At 36.6% G+C, this 17,610-nt stretch overlaps 1 protein-coding gene and 1 pseudogene across 1 annotated transcript; both read left to right on the forward strand.

Moving 5' to 3' along the window:
- The first annotated feature begins 3,905 nt into the window (after positions 1-3,905).
- LOC132850537 (granzyme A-like) lies at positions 3,906-10,023 on the forward strand (annotated as a pseudogene).
- A 5,139-nt stretch (positions 10,024-15,162) lies between these two features.
- Positions 15,163-17,331, forward strand: LOC132850616 (granzyme B(G,H)-like). The gene is made up of 5 exons (XM_060877262.1): positions 15,163-15,289; positions 15,655-15,802; positions 15,921-16,080; positions 16,160-16,417; positions 16,525-17,331. Exons 1-5 carry the CDS (start codon positions 15,241-15,243, stop codon positions 16,672-16,674), a joined length of 765 nt encoding a protein of 254 aa, XP_060733245.1. The 5' UTR covers positions 15,163-15,240; the 3' UTR covers positions 16,675-17,331.
- The last annotated feature ends 279 nt before the right edge of the window (positions 17,332-17,610 follow it).

A 17,610-nucleotide genomic window follows, 5' to 3' on the forward strand; every position in this document is an offset into this window, starting at 1 on the left:
CAAATCCCAGCAGTGCTAAGCTTGTCCTATGGTGTAAATTCAATGCTTTCTTTCCTTGTTTTACAATATGAGATGAAACCCCACTCCAACAAGATTGCTTCTGAGCCACACTGCAGAAGTAAATTCATGGTCCTAGGCTTTGCAGTGATAATATTAAAAGATCGCACACTCAACTCATGTCGCTTGATTCCCTTAGCAAAGCAGCTGTCTAAGAAATGTGTGTGTTTTGTCGTCGATGAATTTGTATGAATCTGAGAAGATGTCCCAAGACCCAAGGCAGTTTCAGGCTCTGTGGCACAATGGATAGCGCATTGGACTTTGTGGCTTGTTGTGGGAGCCGTTTATGGATGTAGTAGCCAAATGGTTAAGGTGTTGGGCTACCAATCTGAAGGTTGTGAGTTCAATTCCTATGTCCACCAGGTTCCCACTGCTGGGCCCCTGAGCAAGGCCTTTAACCCTCAATTGCTCACTTGTATAAAAATGTAAGTTGCTCTCGAGAAATGTGTCTCCTAAATGCTGTAAATTAACTTGTGACCTATATGCGCAGAGATAAGATCTAGGTTTGTGCTTGATCATATCTTGAGAATGCAAACGAGCTTGCAGTCAATGGGAGGATAAACGATCAGACACAAACATGCATGCCTCTGCAGGATGATTATCTTAGGTCTTTTAATGTCTTTCTGTACAGAGTGTGCAGTCATCAAATGGTCAAGCAGATGTTATAAGTTGCATATCTCCTATGGCTGGACTAAAGATTGCCCACACTATGACAGATAGAAGCACATTTCTTGCATGTGGCACTGTGGCTTATTTTGTAACTCTATCACAGAGGAAAGCACAGATCTTAATATTTTCACAGTTGAGGCCATACTTTAACCTACGCCGAGTCATAAATGCAGAATCATAAAAAAATGCATTTAGTTTTTTATTTAGTTCTGCCCTAAAAAAATCTATTTCACTTAAGACATGTTTTACTACAGACATATTAGAGTCCACAAGATAATAATAATAATAATAATAATAATAATAATAATAATAGGGGGGCACGGTGGCTTAGTGGTTAGCACATTCGCCTCACACCTCCAGGGTCGGGGTTCGATTCCCGCCTCCGCCTTGTGTGTGTGGAGTTCGCATGTTCTCCCCGTGCCTCTGGGGTTTCCTCCGGGTACTCCGGTTTCCTCCCCCGGTCCAAAGACATGCATGGTAGGTTGATTGGCATCTCTGGAAAATTGTCCGTAGTGTGTGAGTGCGTGAGTGAATGAGAGTGTGTGTGTGCCCTGCGATGGGTTGGCACTCCGTCCAGGGTGTATCCTGCCTTGATGCCCGATGACGCCTGAGATAGGCACAGGCTCCCCGTGACCCGAGGTAGTTTGGATAAGCGGTAGAAAATGAATGAATGAATGAATGAATAATAATAGTAGTAAATCCAGTTAAAAATTTTACACATGCTCGGATTATAATCCTGTGTGTTGCCTGGATGATCAATATCTATTTTTATATTCTGTGATGGTTGTTCATGCGTCTCCTTCTCATCCTAAGCAGTTAATCTGTCCACTGATATTCATTATGTTGTTTTCTAGTATCTTATCTCTGCATATTTGGCCCCTTTCCAACAGGACTATATGAATTTATGATGTATTTTCACACTGTATATGATGTATGTCCACACTGAGGACATTTGAGGCACTCAGATCCAGTGTTGTAATGTAACGGAGTACAAATACTTTGTTACTGTACTGATACACCCTGGAAGGAGTGCCAACCCATCGTAGGGCACACACACTCATTCACTCACGCAATCACACACTAGGGACAATTTTACAGAGATGCCAATCAACCTATGTCAACCTATGCATGTCTTTGGACCCGAGCTGATTTTAAAGTGCAATTATTATAGTGGGATTTGTAGTTAAAGTTGAGTTTTAATTAAAAAAATCTGTATTTGATGCTTAAATGTATTATATCCATGTGTCATATTTTTACATAGGGTCAATTAAAAAAATGAAAAGAAAGGCAGAGATATCAGACTTCTTTTTAAAGAAGCAAACACATACAGATCAGGTGCAAACAGACCCCAGCCCAGCCCCCATCCCCCAGCCCCTGCATCACCACAGTACCACAGAGCAGCTTCCTGCCTGATGCTAGTAGTCAGACTTCACAAGAACCACCAACAGGTTTGAGAACCCACCAGGCAGTCAGTCAGTTTGTTAGTCACATGTCCAGTTCAGAATTTAAGTTTAGCTTGTTATAGATGGTTTCATCAGTTTAGGCTTTACATAAAAATGTAATTAGGTGTTGATTTATGTGTGACATACACAAGATAAAATTATAACATAATATATTAGAAATGGGATTCATCCATGCTCCTTGTTTGGGTAATTTGTGTCATAAGTCTGTGGACCCCCTAAAGTTGCCTTGGCCACCCCTGGCCACCCCATTTGCAAGAAATGTTTCTGTACATTGGAATGAATGTGCCTCTTATGCCTACCAAAAATCACTGAAATTTTATATGTATATTATATATCAGATACTTTAAGACTTTTACTTGAGTAATATTCTAAAAGGTAACTTTCATTTCTACCAAAGTCTTTTTCTAGTACGATACTTTTTACAAGTATTGCTTTCTAGTACTTTATACAACACTGCTCAGATCCAACTATTACAAAAGGTGGAACCATTCACTGATGCTCAAAATAGCAGCGTAATATATTAAGACCAAGAGAGGTGTAAAACCTTTGAATAAGGTGACTGGTGTGAATATTTATTATATTGTTTTTTTTAAGCATGTTAATAGCTTATGTTGCTTTTGAAGTGAAGTACTTATATGAAAAAATATTTAAATAAAATAATATTAGTGTTAAGAATCAAGCACATGTAAACCTGTGACCTTGTTCATTTTTGTGTAAATTCAGTTGTTAACATTTTGCAGATTCTGTTATATAACATCAACTGCATATGTATTATATTTTCAGGGGCTTTGGAGAGTGGAATTTTTGGATAAACTTAAGTGAAACACTTATATGTGTAGGGTCAGGAACACACTCCCGACCCTACATGGTGTCTGTTCAGATAAACAATAAAAAAAAGTGTGGTGGTTTTCTTATCTGACATGATTATTTGATGACTGCCCACCATGTAGAGCAGAGGTATTCAACTAAAATTTAAAGAGGTCCAGTAAGAGAAAATTTCTTGAAGCAAAGGTCCAGAAGATCATAATGTCTAACTAGTTAATGTGATATATATATATATATATATATATATATATATATATATATATATATATATATATATATATATATATATATATATGTATATATATGTGTGTATATATATACATATATATATATATATATATGTATATATATATATGTATATATATACATACATATATATATATATATATATATATATATATATATATATATATATATATATATATATATATATATATATATATATATATATATATATATATAAGTATCCTAGTAGTTGTATCAACATCTGCAAGCAATCAATAACTGACTGTCAAATCAAATAAATTCAGTACAATTCAAAAACCTTTTGACAATATTTATTTTCACGTAACAAAGAACTGAACATATGTATGATTGTAGATATGTATAACGTTCTCTCATTAAATAAAAAAAGTAGGGCTACATTTCAAAATAAGAAAAAATAAATAAAATGTGAAAATTGTGTATGTTTAAATAAAGTGCTTAACTTTCCCTTTTATATCTCAGTGAGAGAACTGAGCTCTAGCTTGGCAAGATTTTAAACCTGGGCTTGAATGGAGTCAGGGCCGCTCTCATACACATGTGAAGGTGCTCATTAGTGACCCTGGATATTTAGATTTGATTATGTTCATTGTAGAGAAAGCTGCCTCGCAGTTGTATGTAGAGCCAAACATGGTCAGGATGTACAGGGCTACTTCCCCCAGAAGTCACTGTCTCAAGGACGCTGTATTCAGATTTGAGTGGATATGTTTGTTCAAAACCTGTATGTTTTGTTTCATAATGGCATTTCACATTGCCACTTTTAATAAGTGCCACTGTTTCTGAACATACGAGACACTCTGGTTTAGTGTGAAGTGGGAAGTATGAACAGAAATGAATCTGTCCATTCTGGATTAAATTCTCTATTTTCGCTGTCCACTTTTCTTCTTTTGGAGAGCGCCATTTGTTCTTTATTCTCCCTTTCTCCATCTCACTTGTTTGTTTCTCGCCCTTTGTTTTCTACATGTCTTTCTTTCACGTGTAACTTTGCTCTAATTCTCTCTCATCTGTCTTGCACTGTTGAGTCGCAGGGTTTACTTCAGGAATGCACAGACTTGAATGGCTGAGTGGTATCAGGTGGGATGGTTTAACTCGCATGCAATTGGTCTGTGCGTTTCCACTACCACTACCGTAAAGATTGCAAAAGCTGTGCCGGTTAAAATAGAAGTGCTTCGTCAAGTTTTAAATCATAACCTTTTGTTTTGGCTCTAGGTCCGGGTCCATATTGGACAGCTTCTGGGTCCGGACCCGGACCGCGGTCCGCCTGTTAGTGACTATGATGTAGAGTATGTCGTTTTGTGCACTATTGTTTAGTGTTTTAAACACTGTTCTATCATTTTTAGTGTGTAGTCACATAATATAGTAAAAAGAAGAAATTTATAAAGTACTTTTATAAAGTACTTTATAAAGTAATATACGCTATGCATTATCTGTGACACTAGTGACATTGAATCAGGGCCGGCCCTGCGCATAGGCAGAATAGGCAAATGCTAAGGGCGCCGCCTGCCACTAGGGGCACCCGGGCGCCCAAATTATTATTTTTATTAATATATATATTTTTTATATATTTCGTTTATGAACAAAATGATCGGAACACAATTGTCTGTGATTCCAGGGGCACCAGGTGAAATCTTGCCAGGGCCGGCCCTGCATTGAATACTCTGAAAAGGACAAGCTGCATGTAGTACAAAGAGCTCACAAATCAGTGAAGCGAAGCCGCAACAGCAGAGAATCCCAGTGAAGAAATACATCAAGCATCCCTGTTACTGTACAAGAGGAATGAATGTCCAAATGATACTGTGCTACTGAAGGTACTTCTTTTTTCTTTCACAATATTTACTTTTGGTCAAATGAGCTCTCAACACAAACACTAACGAATCTGTTACAGCTGATGTCCAAAGCCAAGCTGGACAAGAATGTAAAGGTTGCTGTTCTTTCAAAGAAGAATGAGAACCTTCCAGCCAATCAGATATGTCCAATAGCTGGCTGGGGCAGAACAATTCAGACAAGTGCTGCATCAAGTATTCTAAGAGAAGTGGTGCTCAAAGTACATTTTAACTTTGAGTACAGAAAAATATGGAATGACAGATTTTACACTGATAGCATATTCTGCACTGCTGCTAATGGGGAAAACAGCTTTTTGTGAGGTCCTGTGGTATATTTATTAATCAGCAATGTTGAATCAGCACAATTTTAATCACTAGCATCAATAATTTGTGTATTTTATTTTCTGTCTCAAGGGTGATCCAGGAAGTCCTCTTATCTGTAACAATGTAGCAGAAGGAATAGCTGCATATACCTTAAAAAATTGCTTAATAGTAATAGGGTAGAGTGTGACTGAAGTCTTTTCACTCTTTTAACCTGAGACATTAGAAAACACAGACAAAAAATCTATACTTATATTCTCAACTTCAACATGATAAAAACAGATTTTATCCATAATTGGAGTTCAACAAAAAAAACCAAGAGACCTACAGTACGAGTGCTGCAAGATTAAGCATGCTCTACAAGGCCCCCAGATCTTTGGAAAACTTCTTTATGAGTCAGGTCCTAAGTGGCTTTAGTTTTATATGTTCTCCTCATGTCCTTGAAGGTTTGCTCCAGTTTTTCCAGTTTTCTCCAACCCCTCAAAATGTCACAGTGCCTCTGAGTGTGAATGTATGTGTACACAGTGCCCTGAAAACCTGCCAAGGATATAGCAGTTACTGAAAGTGAATGAGCAAGTGACAGAATGATAGACAGAAATGTGTAGTAATGAAGAGAGTTTAAGATCAATTGAGAATTAGCAATGTGAGTATTTAGTGAGGTCTTGTGCATTTTACATCTAATCTGTTGCATTCGTGCCATCTTCAGGACTGCTGACTAGCGGGCTAAAGGAGGAGTTGTGAGATGAAAGCTCTAAAGTTGAGTGCTTAATGATTGTAAAGACTCACACTTTTGATTGTCAGCAAGATAATTCGACTGAGTACGGACCTTTCCGGGAGACTGAGAATTCCAACACGAAATTCGCAGAGTTGGTGCATCTTCCAGAGACCCCTAGTTAGAATAGAAGAGGAACGGAACAATGTGTGCGAGCAGAGATGGCTAGCTAAGCCAGCTCAATGCGCTTCTTTACGATTGTTGCAGTTCGGGAGAAAGTAACAACTTCTCTGATATTTTTAACTGCTAGTGGACGGAGACAGATGGATAGTTTGTTGCATAATCTCCAAATGTGGAATAAGGTACCATCCTGTTTTCATTTGTTGCTTCTGCTTGGGCGAAATGACCCCAAGCATCGACTCAGGCCTGCAAGGTTGATTTGGTTTAAAATAATCTGACTGTTATTTCTGAATGTTATATGGTAAAAAGAGAATGCAATTCAGCTAATTTGTCATTTGAGTTGAGCTAAAACATATCATGTACATTGACAGCATTTGTTGTTAAATGTGAAATTGTGTGGTGTAGCACACTAGTTTTTTGGGAAAGAGTATTTATAACTTGTATTTTGTTTTCTTTCTTTTTTTTAATTTTCATTTAAACTGGAAATTATAATTTATTTCCAGTTTAGGTGACCTAAAGCACACACTAAGATTTCAGAGTGTTAATGTGTGATATACCAGACTATACTTTGTTTCTAGTGTTCTAAATTGAGAGATTAGGTTTTTTAGCGGCCCAATACCTACAAAACAGAAAAAAGTACTCAGGGCCAATTTCTACAACTATTGAGAGTAGGCGTAGGCTACACTTGCATGTATTTTCTTAATAATTTAAACAAAATGTGATGTTATTTTACAAAGAGCTCCATATACACTGACTGTTGTATATACATATATATACATATATATATGGTGAATATTTAGGACGGGTTATTATAGGAAAACAACCAATTTTTTGTTGTAATAAATCACAGCAGCCAATCACTGCATTTTGTATCATGTTATATCCTTTACTTATCCATAACTTATGTGATTATGCACATTTTACATCGTTCACTGTGTAGATTTGCATCCTAATAAAATTTATACCAAACTAATTGATGTAAATATTATACTTCTAGATTGTCTTCATCTGTATGTTTTATACATTATATATATTACACACTTAAAGATTAACTGAAAATAACTGATTATGGGTGGATGTGTATAATATATAAGCACACTTAAATAGAGTTTATCTCACACTAAACAAAACAGTACACAAGATTTCTTTCAGTCTTTAGTTTATTGGTGTTTCCTTAAAAAATGTAGTCAAAGATGACTGGGGTTGGGCTACTGTGTATGCATTGTGCACCATGTGAGGAGTAGCATGTGGGAGATTTAAATGCCCTTAGGAGGTTCTTATCTGAAGTTTAAACTAACAGAGAACACTCCTGTCACACAGCTCTGTCAGTGTGGTGTACTACAGACATGCTTTTCAGCATGCTCTTTCCTCGTACTTACTGTCCTCCATCTGTGCGGTAATGTATTCTGTATTACATATTGAAAATGCAATTGTTGCTTTTTAATGGTTTAACTTGTAATTCAGGGTTCCCACGCGTCCTGGAAAACCTGGAAATCCTGGAAAATTTATGACCCATGTTCCAGTCCTGGAAAACACATGGAAAATGAAAGAAAACATAAATTGTCCTGGAAAAAATCTTGTTGTCCTGGAAAATGATTATTTTTAAATAGTGATGCTCCGATTGATCGGCCACCGATCATGATCGGCCGATATTGACTAAAAATAGCTTGATCGGCGAACCCCAAAAGCGCTGATCAAAAAAGCCGATCACGTGACGTAAATTACTCGCGCGACTTTTTCACACGTGCATGCACGCGCACAGGTAAACAACAGCAGAGCGGCACTTACCAGTGGCAACATGAGTTCTCCCGTCTGGAAGTTTTTCAAAGTGTCCGATAAAGACGTAAAGTTAGCCGTTTGCAATGTATGTCGTGATGAAATCCCTCGAGGTGGAAGCAAGCAACGGCATTTTAATACCAATAACATGATTAGGCATCTTAGAACACGCCATACAAATGAATATTCAGAGTATGAGAAACTAAACCAGCCGAAGCCAACAACATCCCCATCCCTCAACCAGCCGACTGTGAGCGATGCATTTAAACTAGTAGTGATATGAGTGTGAGTGATGCCTTTTATGATTGAGACCTGAAGGATTTTTTACTCTGTGTTAGTAGGCCGAGGTCCAGCATGTTTTGGTCTGAAACATTTTGTGGCCAATTGTTTAATTTTAATATATTAAAAATTTTATTTACATTTTACAAGTAGCCTGGGCCTATGTAACCTCATACCATCCCAAGTTCATCTGGTTGTTAACTACCTGCTTGGCCTCGTTGTTTCTCTGCCTTGTTATTTAGAAAGGATGGCATTGGCTTACAGTAGCTTTCATTATTTTATTTTTTGGATCTGATGTAGTTGGTTCCTCAACTACATCAGACGTTCATAATAATAACAGAAAAAAACACTTGCCATAGTTTTGTCCTTTGTGGCAGTAGCCAGTTTTGGTGTAACAAGTTTTACATTTTGCTGCCAATTATAAAATGTAATCAGTGTATTAAGAGGCGACATCCTATTAAGCTGATCTGATGTGTGTTGGTCTGCCTGACCCCTCTTTGTTTGGAATAATTTTAAGTTACTCTGCCTTATTTGGGAAAGATGGCCTACAGTAGCTTTAAGTTCTCATTTTCTAAAATAAACACTCGGTGGTTCTTCAAGATCTTGACTGTAGCCTATTTCTACAGTTTTTTTCTCAATACAGTTAATTTAGAGTTAATTTCATTTCTAAAAATGGTGCTCTGCTAGATTATAGATAAAAGATTCCCATTCCTCTGCCATTCTGTGATCGGCAGTGATCGGCAATCGGCAGATCATGATCTTGGTGATCGGTGATCGACCCCAAAAATGCTGATCGGAGCATCTCTATTTTTAAATGTTCTTGATCATTTAAAGAACAGTTTACAACTGGTCGAAACAATTAGTAACAGAAAGCGCTCTGTTCAGGGACGCTGAGTTTTGACGGGTTTTTTGTTATGCTGTTTAATCTCGCTGTGACGGATGACGCTGGCGGTTTTAGGTGCTAGGAATGGTTTAAGTGCTCGATTGTTTTCAGCAAATGGTGACGGGTAAGCAGGTTATATTAACCTTGTTAATCTGAATATCATGTGCAAGGGGAATGCACAGCAAACTAAAGCATGCATGACGGCATTGGCCTGAGAAAGGAGAGGGTATTAATATGTGCGGTCTTTTTATTTTATAAATGTTGAAATTTCATTCACATGACAAATTGTCTTTACAAGTATAGTTAAGTAATAGCCATAAAGTGTACGTTGTTTTTAAGACTTCTGGAGAGAAGAAAATATTACTTTAGGCCGTGAATCTGTGATCCTTGTCTTTTTTGCTAAATTTGAAATGTCCTGGAAAAGTCCTGGAAAATGATCTCTGAAAAAGAGTGGGAACCCTGTAATTGAAAACTCACAATTTAATATAATTAACTATTTAATTTTTTAACTGTAAAATTACTATTACTATGTGCAACAGCTATAAACGGTCCTAAAAATCTGATTATTATTATTAATTTTATATTGTTTCCTTGTGAATTATCCATTAATATTAGCTTGCTCTCTCTGCAGGGTGATTCAGGGAGTTCTCTTATGTGTGAAAAAACAGAAGGATTAGCTTTATATACAGTATACACCCTCAAGACTGCTTAGACCCTAAGTATCCAGAGGTATATATGAAGCTCTCATACTTTCTTCAATGGATTAAAAAATAATTATTATTTGAATGAAGGGGACACGGTGGCTTAGTGGTTAGCACGTTCGCCTCACACCTCCAGGGTTGGTGGTTCGATTCCTGCTTCCACCTTGTGTGTGTGGCGTTTGCATGTTCTCCCTGGGCCTCGGGGGTTTCCTCCCCTGGTCCAAAGACATGCATGGTAGGTTGATTGGCATCTCTGGAAAAATTGTCTGTAGTGTGTGATTGAATGAGGGTGTGTGTGTGTGTGTGTGCGCGCCCTGCGATGGGTTGGCACTCCGTCCAGGGTATATCCTGCTTTGATGCCCGATGATGCCTGAGATAGGCACAGGCTAACCGTGACCCGAGGTAGTTCAGATAAAGCGGTAGAAAATGAATGAATGAATATTTGAATGAACACAATGGAAGTAGTCACAATCAAAAAATGGGAGTAACAACAATCACAATAAAATGTACATTGCAAATATGAATTGTGTTTTCTCATCTTTTGTGTACGTCATGTCTATTATTTTATAAAATGAGTAAGAAAATGCTAGTTGTCAGAATAAGTTATGCACAATTAATACAACACATAAAGGTTTAATTGACATACTATAGACGAAATCTAAACTAGTATCAAGCCTGATGCAAAGATGACAAACGTGGTGGGTTTGACAAGAACAGTTTTGTACACACTTTCTGTCACACAGGCAAAAAACTTGTCAGAAATGTTTTTTTATATTAATATTTCTATTGATTTTTTGATATATAATCACATTAAACAAACCCCCAACTCTCACAAGAAAATCCCTGAAGTAGTGCTAACACTGTCCATTAATTCAGATATTTTAGATATTATAGGCGTTTATAAAATTAGATTAAATAAAATTATATATATCATATATATATATATTAATCCTTCAATGAATATGTAATCTTTTCGAGGTAGAGACAAGACATAATTTCTCTAATCTATTGAATATGTGTGGGTGAGAGGGGATCTTTCCAGTTTAATAGGATGGCTCTACGTGCTAACAAAGAATAAAAGGCAAGGAATTTGCACATTGATGCTAACAACCATGACCACTCGGGAACACTCCAAACAATTCCACAAGTGGTTCTTGCTCTAATCTGTGCTGAAGATTGAAAAGGGTTTTAAATATCTATTGCCATTAACACTCTAGTTTAGGACATGTCCAGAACAGTATGAATTATATGAAGTACCCTCACTGCACTGACATCTATTGCACAAAGAGCTAGTACCAGGAAACATTTTGGCTAACTTAACTTTGGATATAACACTACTTTGAACTGAATGAGCAAATGCCAATGTCTATGTCATAGACGATAAGTGGACATGCTTAAGAACACAGTTCCATATGACATCTAAGAGTGGTCCACAAAGGTCTTCCTCCCTTTCTACTTTCGGCTTTACCCGACAAGGGTTGCCACAGCAAGTCTGACTGACTTTCATTCCTCTTCTTTCCAGAGCAGACCTCAACCTTTCCAGGTGTTCCTCCACCTGCTCTCTACTCTCACTACAGATCACAATGCCATCTGCAAACATCATTGTCCACAGAGATTCCTGTCTGACTTCATCTGTCAACCTGTCCATCACCACAGCAAACAAGAAGCGACTCAAAACTGATCCTTGATGTAGCCCCACCTCCACCTTGAACTCCTCTGTCTGACCTACAGCACATCTCACTGCTGTCATACTCCTCTTATACATATCCTGAACTACTCTGACGTACACACATTACCCTTGTTCTTAAAGATCGGCACTAGAACACTTCTCCTCCATTCCTCAGGCATCTTCTCAGCCTCTAAAAACCTCTTGAACATCTTCTAAATAGAAACTCCACTGCTGTCTCTTCTAGACACTTCCACACCTCCACAGGTATGTCATCTGGATCAATAGCCCTTCCACTCTTGATTCTGCTCTGCAATTCTTTGTAATTCTGTTTATTCTCTTCTGTCCTTTCTATGTTCCACTTCTTTTTAGCTAGCCTCTTCCTCTAAATGCTGTTGTGTACTTCCTTGTTCCACCACCTTGTTTCCTTATCTTCTTTTCTCCTTCCAGATGACACACCTAGCACCCTCCTTCCTGTCTCCCTGATCACTTCTGCTGTAGATTTCCAGTCATCTGGAAGCTCTTCCTGACTACCCAAAGCCTTCCACACACCATCCTCTGTAGCAGTCCCGGCCCAAATGACAGCCAAAACTTTACTGATGGATTTTATGAAGTTTATTACACCTCATACAAAGATGAAGCATCTGTTTCCACTCTGTTTCCAAAGAGAACAAATATGCACAGTAAAGGCTCAATCATATACTTTGCTGCACTACAGTCAGAATACACAGTATATTATGCAACACTCACAACAATGGACACGTGCACAAAACCTGCCTTTTCGGGGGGTGCTAAATAACTATGAAACCATAAGAACTACAGTAAAGTGCATGCTCCCGTTCATTACTCCTTAATTATTATTGCTCTGGAAGCTACATTACCTGTCAAATAAAGGTTACACTTAAGTAAGTGGGCTTAATCCTTATAAACCTTTAAACTTAAATACAAAACAAATTCTGCAAGTGATGACAATTAAGTCTGTTACATTCTTTTTCAACTTCGACCACTTGATCTTCTTTTCTATCTTTCCTCTCCTCTTCTTCCTAACCACCAGAAACATTCTACATATCATCATCCAATGCTTACCATTCAAAATAAAAGTATAGATAACTGATCTTTAAAAAATGACAGAGGGATAAACAGAGATAAACACTGAAAGATAAACCACCAAGATAAGTACATTAATTTTTAACTAGCTTTAGTAGTATGTTGGAGTATTGTAATTGTGTATCTACCTTATTACTTGTGAAAAAATTCACTCTTATGCAGATTAGGCCTGTAGCCAGAGAGCTCACCAAAATTCTCAAGAATGGTTAGAGCCACGGGTAAAGAAGTCTGTGAATTAGACATAAAAATCAATAAATCATCTGGATATAGAGTTACTTTATGCACGGCCCCACCACATGAAATTCTGGTAATCTGTTGAACTTTGTGAAGAGCGATAGCTAAAGGCCAATAGCCAAGGTGAATAATAATGGGCTTAATGTAAGTAAATAGCGAATATTAGAGAAACAATGGTGGGGAGAACATCTTCAAGTCTTGAATCAAGCACCTTCACTAAAGATTTAGCATCGCAATGAAATGGGCCTATATAAAACACAAACCAAATGGTCTTTATCCTTTATCCTATCTTTATCTAGAAAATTATTACACTAATATTATGGTTGTGTATTTTATTCCTTCTCTGATTATTTTACAGTCCAAAATGAAGCATGGTCAGTGTTAGTGTCAGTTACACTGTCTGAATATTATGTATTGTGTTTATTTTCTTAGAAATGTATTATGCAAGAAATTGTATTGTATGTCGTGTTCTTCAGAAATTTTTGTATAATATTTTTTATTGTAACTTTTTTGTTATATCTCAGATATCCTAGTTTTGCCTTTTGTGTATCAAATATACTATTTATAGGTATTATGCTGATCATTATAATTTAACACATTTTAGTTTGTTTAACAGATTCTCCTTTGTAGATTTCATTCCTAATCAGTTTCATGTCAAATCTATTTTATATCAATACAAATATAAAGAAAAAAGGTTTTAAATACATTTTACATGTATTCTAATCAAGTAAACCAGAGGTGATGCTGGCAAAGAAAACTCCCTGAGATGATATAAAGAAACCTTTAAATCTTGAAAGGAAGCAGACTCAAAAGGGAAGCCACCTTCATCTGGGTGAGAGCGTATAGTGCCGGGCCACCAATTGAATAGCCCTGTACTAGTCCGGTAATTTGTTCCAGATCTTTAAGTGCTTAGTGTGAAAAATTCATCTCTATAAATTATATGGTTTAGTATAAAATTATAAGGTTAGTATAGACCATAATAACTATAGTTTATTCCCTACAGTTATTAAGTGAAATGCGTGTGTTCTATTCAGCACGAGCCGCAGTTGCAGCACAGAGCAGGAGTCATGTGATGTAAGACTCTCCTGTGAGACTCGATGACTAACAGGACGATGACTTTTGTTAGTATAATTCCTTCTGTTCATTTCTTCCTTCCGTTTTTTTCTCTCTCAGAAAACAGAAAGTTCGAATGCGAATCGGCATTCTCACACATGGATGTCATTAAAACGAGTAATCACACATCCCTCACAGTCTGCACCTGCACCACTTTATGTGTATTACACTGACAACATATGCACCAGATTTCACTGCACTTGAAATCTAAAAACTGTCATCACTCTCATTATCTTTGAGTTTATGAATTAAGCTTAAAGAAAGAAACAGGCTTCATCAGGCTTTCATGTCTTCATCTTCATCAGATTTATACATTTTCACTTTTTAAACATGTAAATGTTTACCTGGAAAGAAGGTGTATAAAATGGATGGATGTGTACAGTATGTAAACACACCTTAACTGAATCTTATTCTGCAGTTTTACTCTGACAATCGCACACTAAAATAAACACAAGAAGTCTTTCAGCTCTTAGTTTAGTGGTGTTACTTCACAAACCTTCCCAGAACCACCTGCACCTGCATACTACATGCATACAGATATAGTAATGATGAGTTTGGTAATTATACATAACTCTAAAACCATAAGACCCTGCTGTGTTTTCACACCTTCAGTCGTAGTGAAGACATATGAAGTTGAATCACTTCCTGTCTGTGAAGCCTGACATCTACAAACAACAGGGCAGAATGAGAAATTCCACTCACAGCATTCGTTCTTTTTAGAATGCTTTTTATTGCATTGATCAATGTGTCAAATAAATAAGTTGAATATTTATTGCAGGTAAATAGTTTTTCCCCAATATTATAGAGTGCCAATAATTCTGGAATTAACTGTATCTATAATTTATGTATAAAAATAAATAAAAGACTTCAAGATTAAGCTTAATATTATCTGGAACCTTTTTTCCTCTTTCTTTGTTCCTGTTTTTTTTTTTTTTTTTTTAATAAAAACAAATAGCATCCACACATTTCCACTCAACTCTACTTTCATTCTGAGTCATTTCTGACACCTCAAAGCCCTCAAAAAAGTCCCTGTGTATATGTGTCTGCCTGTGCATGCATTGTGCAGCATATGAGGTGAAAAATGAGTTCAAAGTCCCTATGGGGAGGAGTTATGACTGAAAGCTTGTTGAATGTAACAGAATTCATGTGTCTTGGTGTACAGAAGTGGACATGTTCTTTAGCATCTCACTCCTTGTAATTTCCGTCGCCCCTTTGTGTGGTAATGTATTCCGTATTTTATTCTTATTCTTATTCTTATTTTCACAGTTGAGGTCATACATTAACATACATCTTTCAGAATCATAAATGTGGAATCATAAAAATTGCATTTAGTTTTTTTATTTAGTTATGCCCTGAAAAATCTATTTCACATAACTGATATTTACATTTAAGTCCATAAGACTATGGTTCTTCTTCAGTCTCTTGTACATCCTAAGCAGGTAACCTGAGCACTGCTATTCATTATTTATTTTTACTAGTATCTTCTGCATAACTGGCCCCTTTCCAACAGGAGTGTATTTTTAACACTGAGGACAATTGAGGCACTTAATTATAACACTAACTGCATATGTTTTGTTTTGTCAGGGGCTTTGGAGAGTGGTATTATTGGAGGAAATGAAGTGAAACCACACTCCCGACCCTACATGGTGTCTGTTCAAATAAACAATACACACAAGTGTGGTGGTTTTCTTATTCGACATGATTATGTGCTGACTGCAGCCCACTGTTTAGAGTATGTTGTTTTATGCTTTTGAACAATTTTAAACACTATGCTAGCATTTTCAGTGTGCAGTCACATAATATAGTAAAAGAATAGTAAAATATATGCTGTGCATTATCTGTGACATTAGTGACATGGAATACTCTGAAAAGGACAAGCTGGATGTAGTACTGGGAGCTCACAACATCAGTCAAGCGGAGCCCAAACAGCAGAGAATCCAGGTGAAGAAATACATCAAGCATCCCTGTTACAAGAGGAATGAACGTCCAAATGATATTGTGCTACTGGAGGTACACATCTTTCTACTTTCACAACATTTACTTTTGGTCAAGTGAGCTCTCACCTCAAACACTAATGAATCTGTTACAGCTGAAGTCCAAAGCTAAGCTGAACAAGGACGTAAAGGTTGCTGTTCTTCCACAGAAGAATGAGAACCTTCCAGCCAATCAGATATGTTCAATAGCTGGCTGGGGCAGTACAATTCAGGACGGTGCTGCATCAAGTGTTCTAAGAGAAGTGATGCTCAAAGTACAGTTTAACTTTGAGTGTAGAAAAATATGGAATGACCGATTTTACACTAATAGCATGATCTGCACTGCTGCTAATGGGAAAAAAGCTTTTTGTGAGGTACTGTGGTATATTTATTAATCAGCAACTTTGAAACAAAATTAAAACAAAATTTCAATCACTAGCATCAATAATTTGTGTATTTCATTTTCTTGTTCTGTCTCCAGGGTGATTCAGGAAGTCCTCTTATCTGTGGCAATGTAGCAGAAGGAATAGCTGCATATACCTTTAAAAATAATTGCTTAAACCGCAATCACCCAGAGGTGTATATGAAGATTTCCTACTTTATTCCATGGATTAAACAAGTAATAGGCTAGAGCCTGACTGAAGTCTTTTTACTATTTTAATCTGAGATATTAGACAACACAGACCACAAATCTATACTTATCTTCTATACTTAGTTTAATATTAATAAAAATCAGATTGTATCCATAATTGGAGTTCAACAAAAAAATCAACAGTTCCCTACTGATCCTCAAGTTTTAGCATGCTCCACAAAGCCCCCAGATCTATGGAAAACTTCATCATGAGTCAGGTGCTAGGTGGCTTTAGTTTTATATGTTCTCCTCATGTCCTTGTAGTTTTCTCCAGTTGTCTCTTTCCTCTCAAAAAGCCACAGTGCCTCTGAGTGTGAATGTATTTGTACACAGTGCCCTGAAACCCTGCCCAGGATATAGCAGTTACTGAAAGTGAATGAGTTTAAGATCAATTGAGAATTAACAATGTGAGTTTTTAGTGAGGTCTTGTGCATTTTACATCTAATATGTTGTATTAGTGCCATCTTCAGGACTACTTGCCAAAAACATTTTAGAAATTTAGTATATATATACTATATATATATCCTAATTTATACTATTACAATAATCAGCCCACAGCAGTGATACTGACCCTGCCATGTATTTTCATAATAATAAATGGTTTAAACAAAAATATCTCCATGTACACTGACTGTTGTATATATGGTGAATATTTAGGACAGGTTATTAGGAAAATACTATTAACAGGAAAACAATTTAGGTCGTAATAACTCACAATAGCCAAATTCTGAATTTTTCTTTTTAATAACAGCATTTTTATCATGTTTTATCCTGTATGTTCATAACTCTTGTAATTATACACATTTTACATTATTCGCTGTGTAGATTTGCTTTCTAATAAAAATTTTACCAAACTTATTAAGGAAGTTTATTTATTTATCTAATTTATGTAAATATTATATTTATATATTTTTGTGGGGGGGCACGGTGGCTTAG

This window comes from Tachysurus vachellii, chromosome 8 (genome assembly GCF_030014155.1).
Source record: "Tachysurus vachellii isolate PV-2020 chromosome 8, HZAU_Pvac_v1, whole genome shotgun sequence".
NCBI lineage: Eukaryota > Metazoa > Chordata > Actinopteri > Siluriformes > Bagridae > Tachysurus > Tachysurus vachellii.

Coding starts and splice junctions, on each gene's coding strand:
- LOC132850616 (XM_060877262.1), top strand. CDS start 15,241: ATGTTCTTTAGCATCTCACTCCTTGTAATTTCCGTCGCCCCTTTGTGT. Junction 15,290..15,654: donor TTCCGTCGCCCCTTTGTGTG/GTAATGTATTCC, acceptor TTGTTTTGTCAG/GGGCTTTGGAGAGTGGTATT. Junction 16,418..16,524: donor GGAAAAAAGCTTTTTGTGAG/GTACTGTGGTAT, acceptor TTCTGTCTCCAG/GGTGATTCAGGAAGTCCTCT.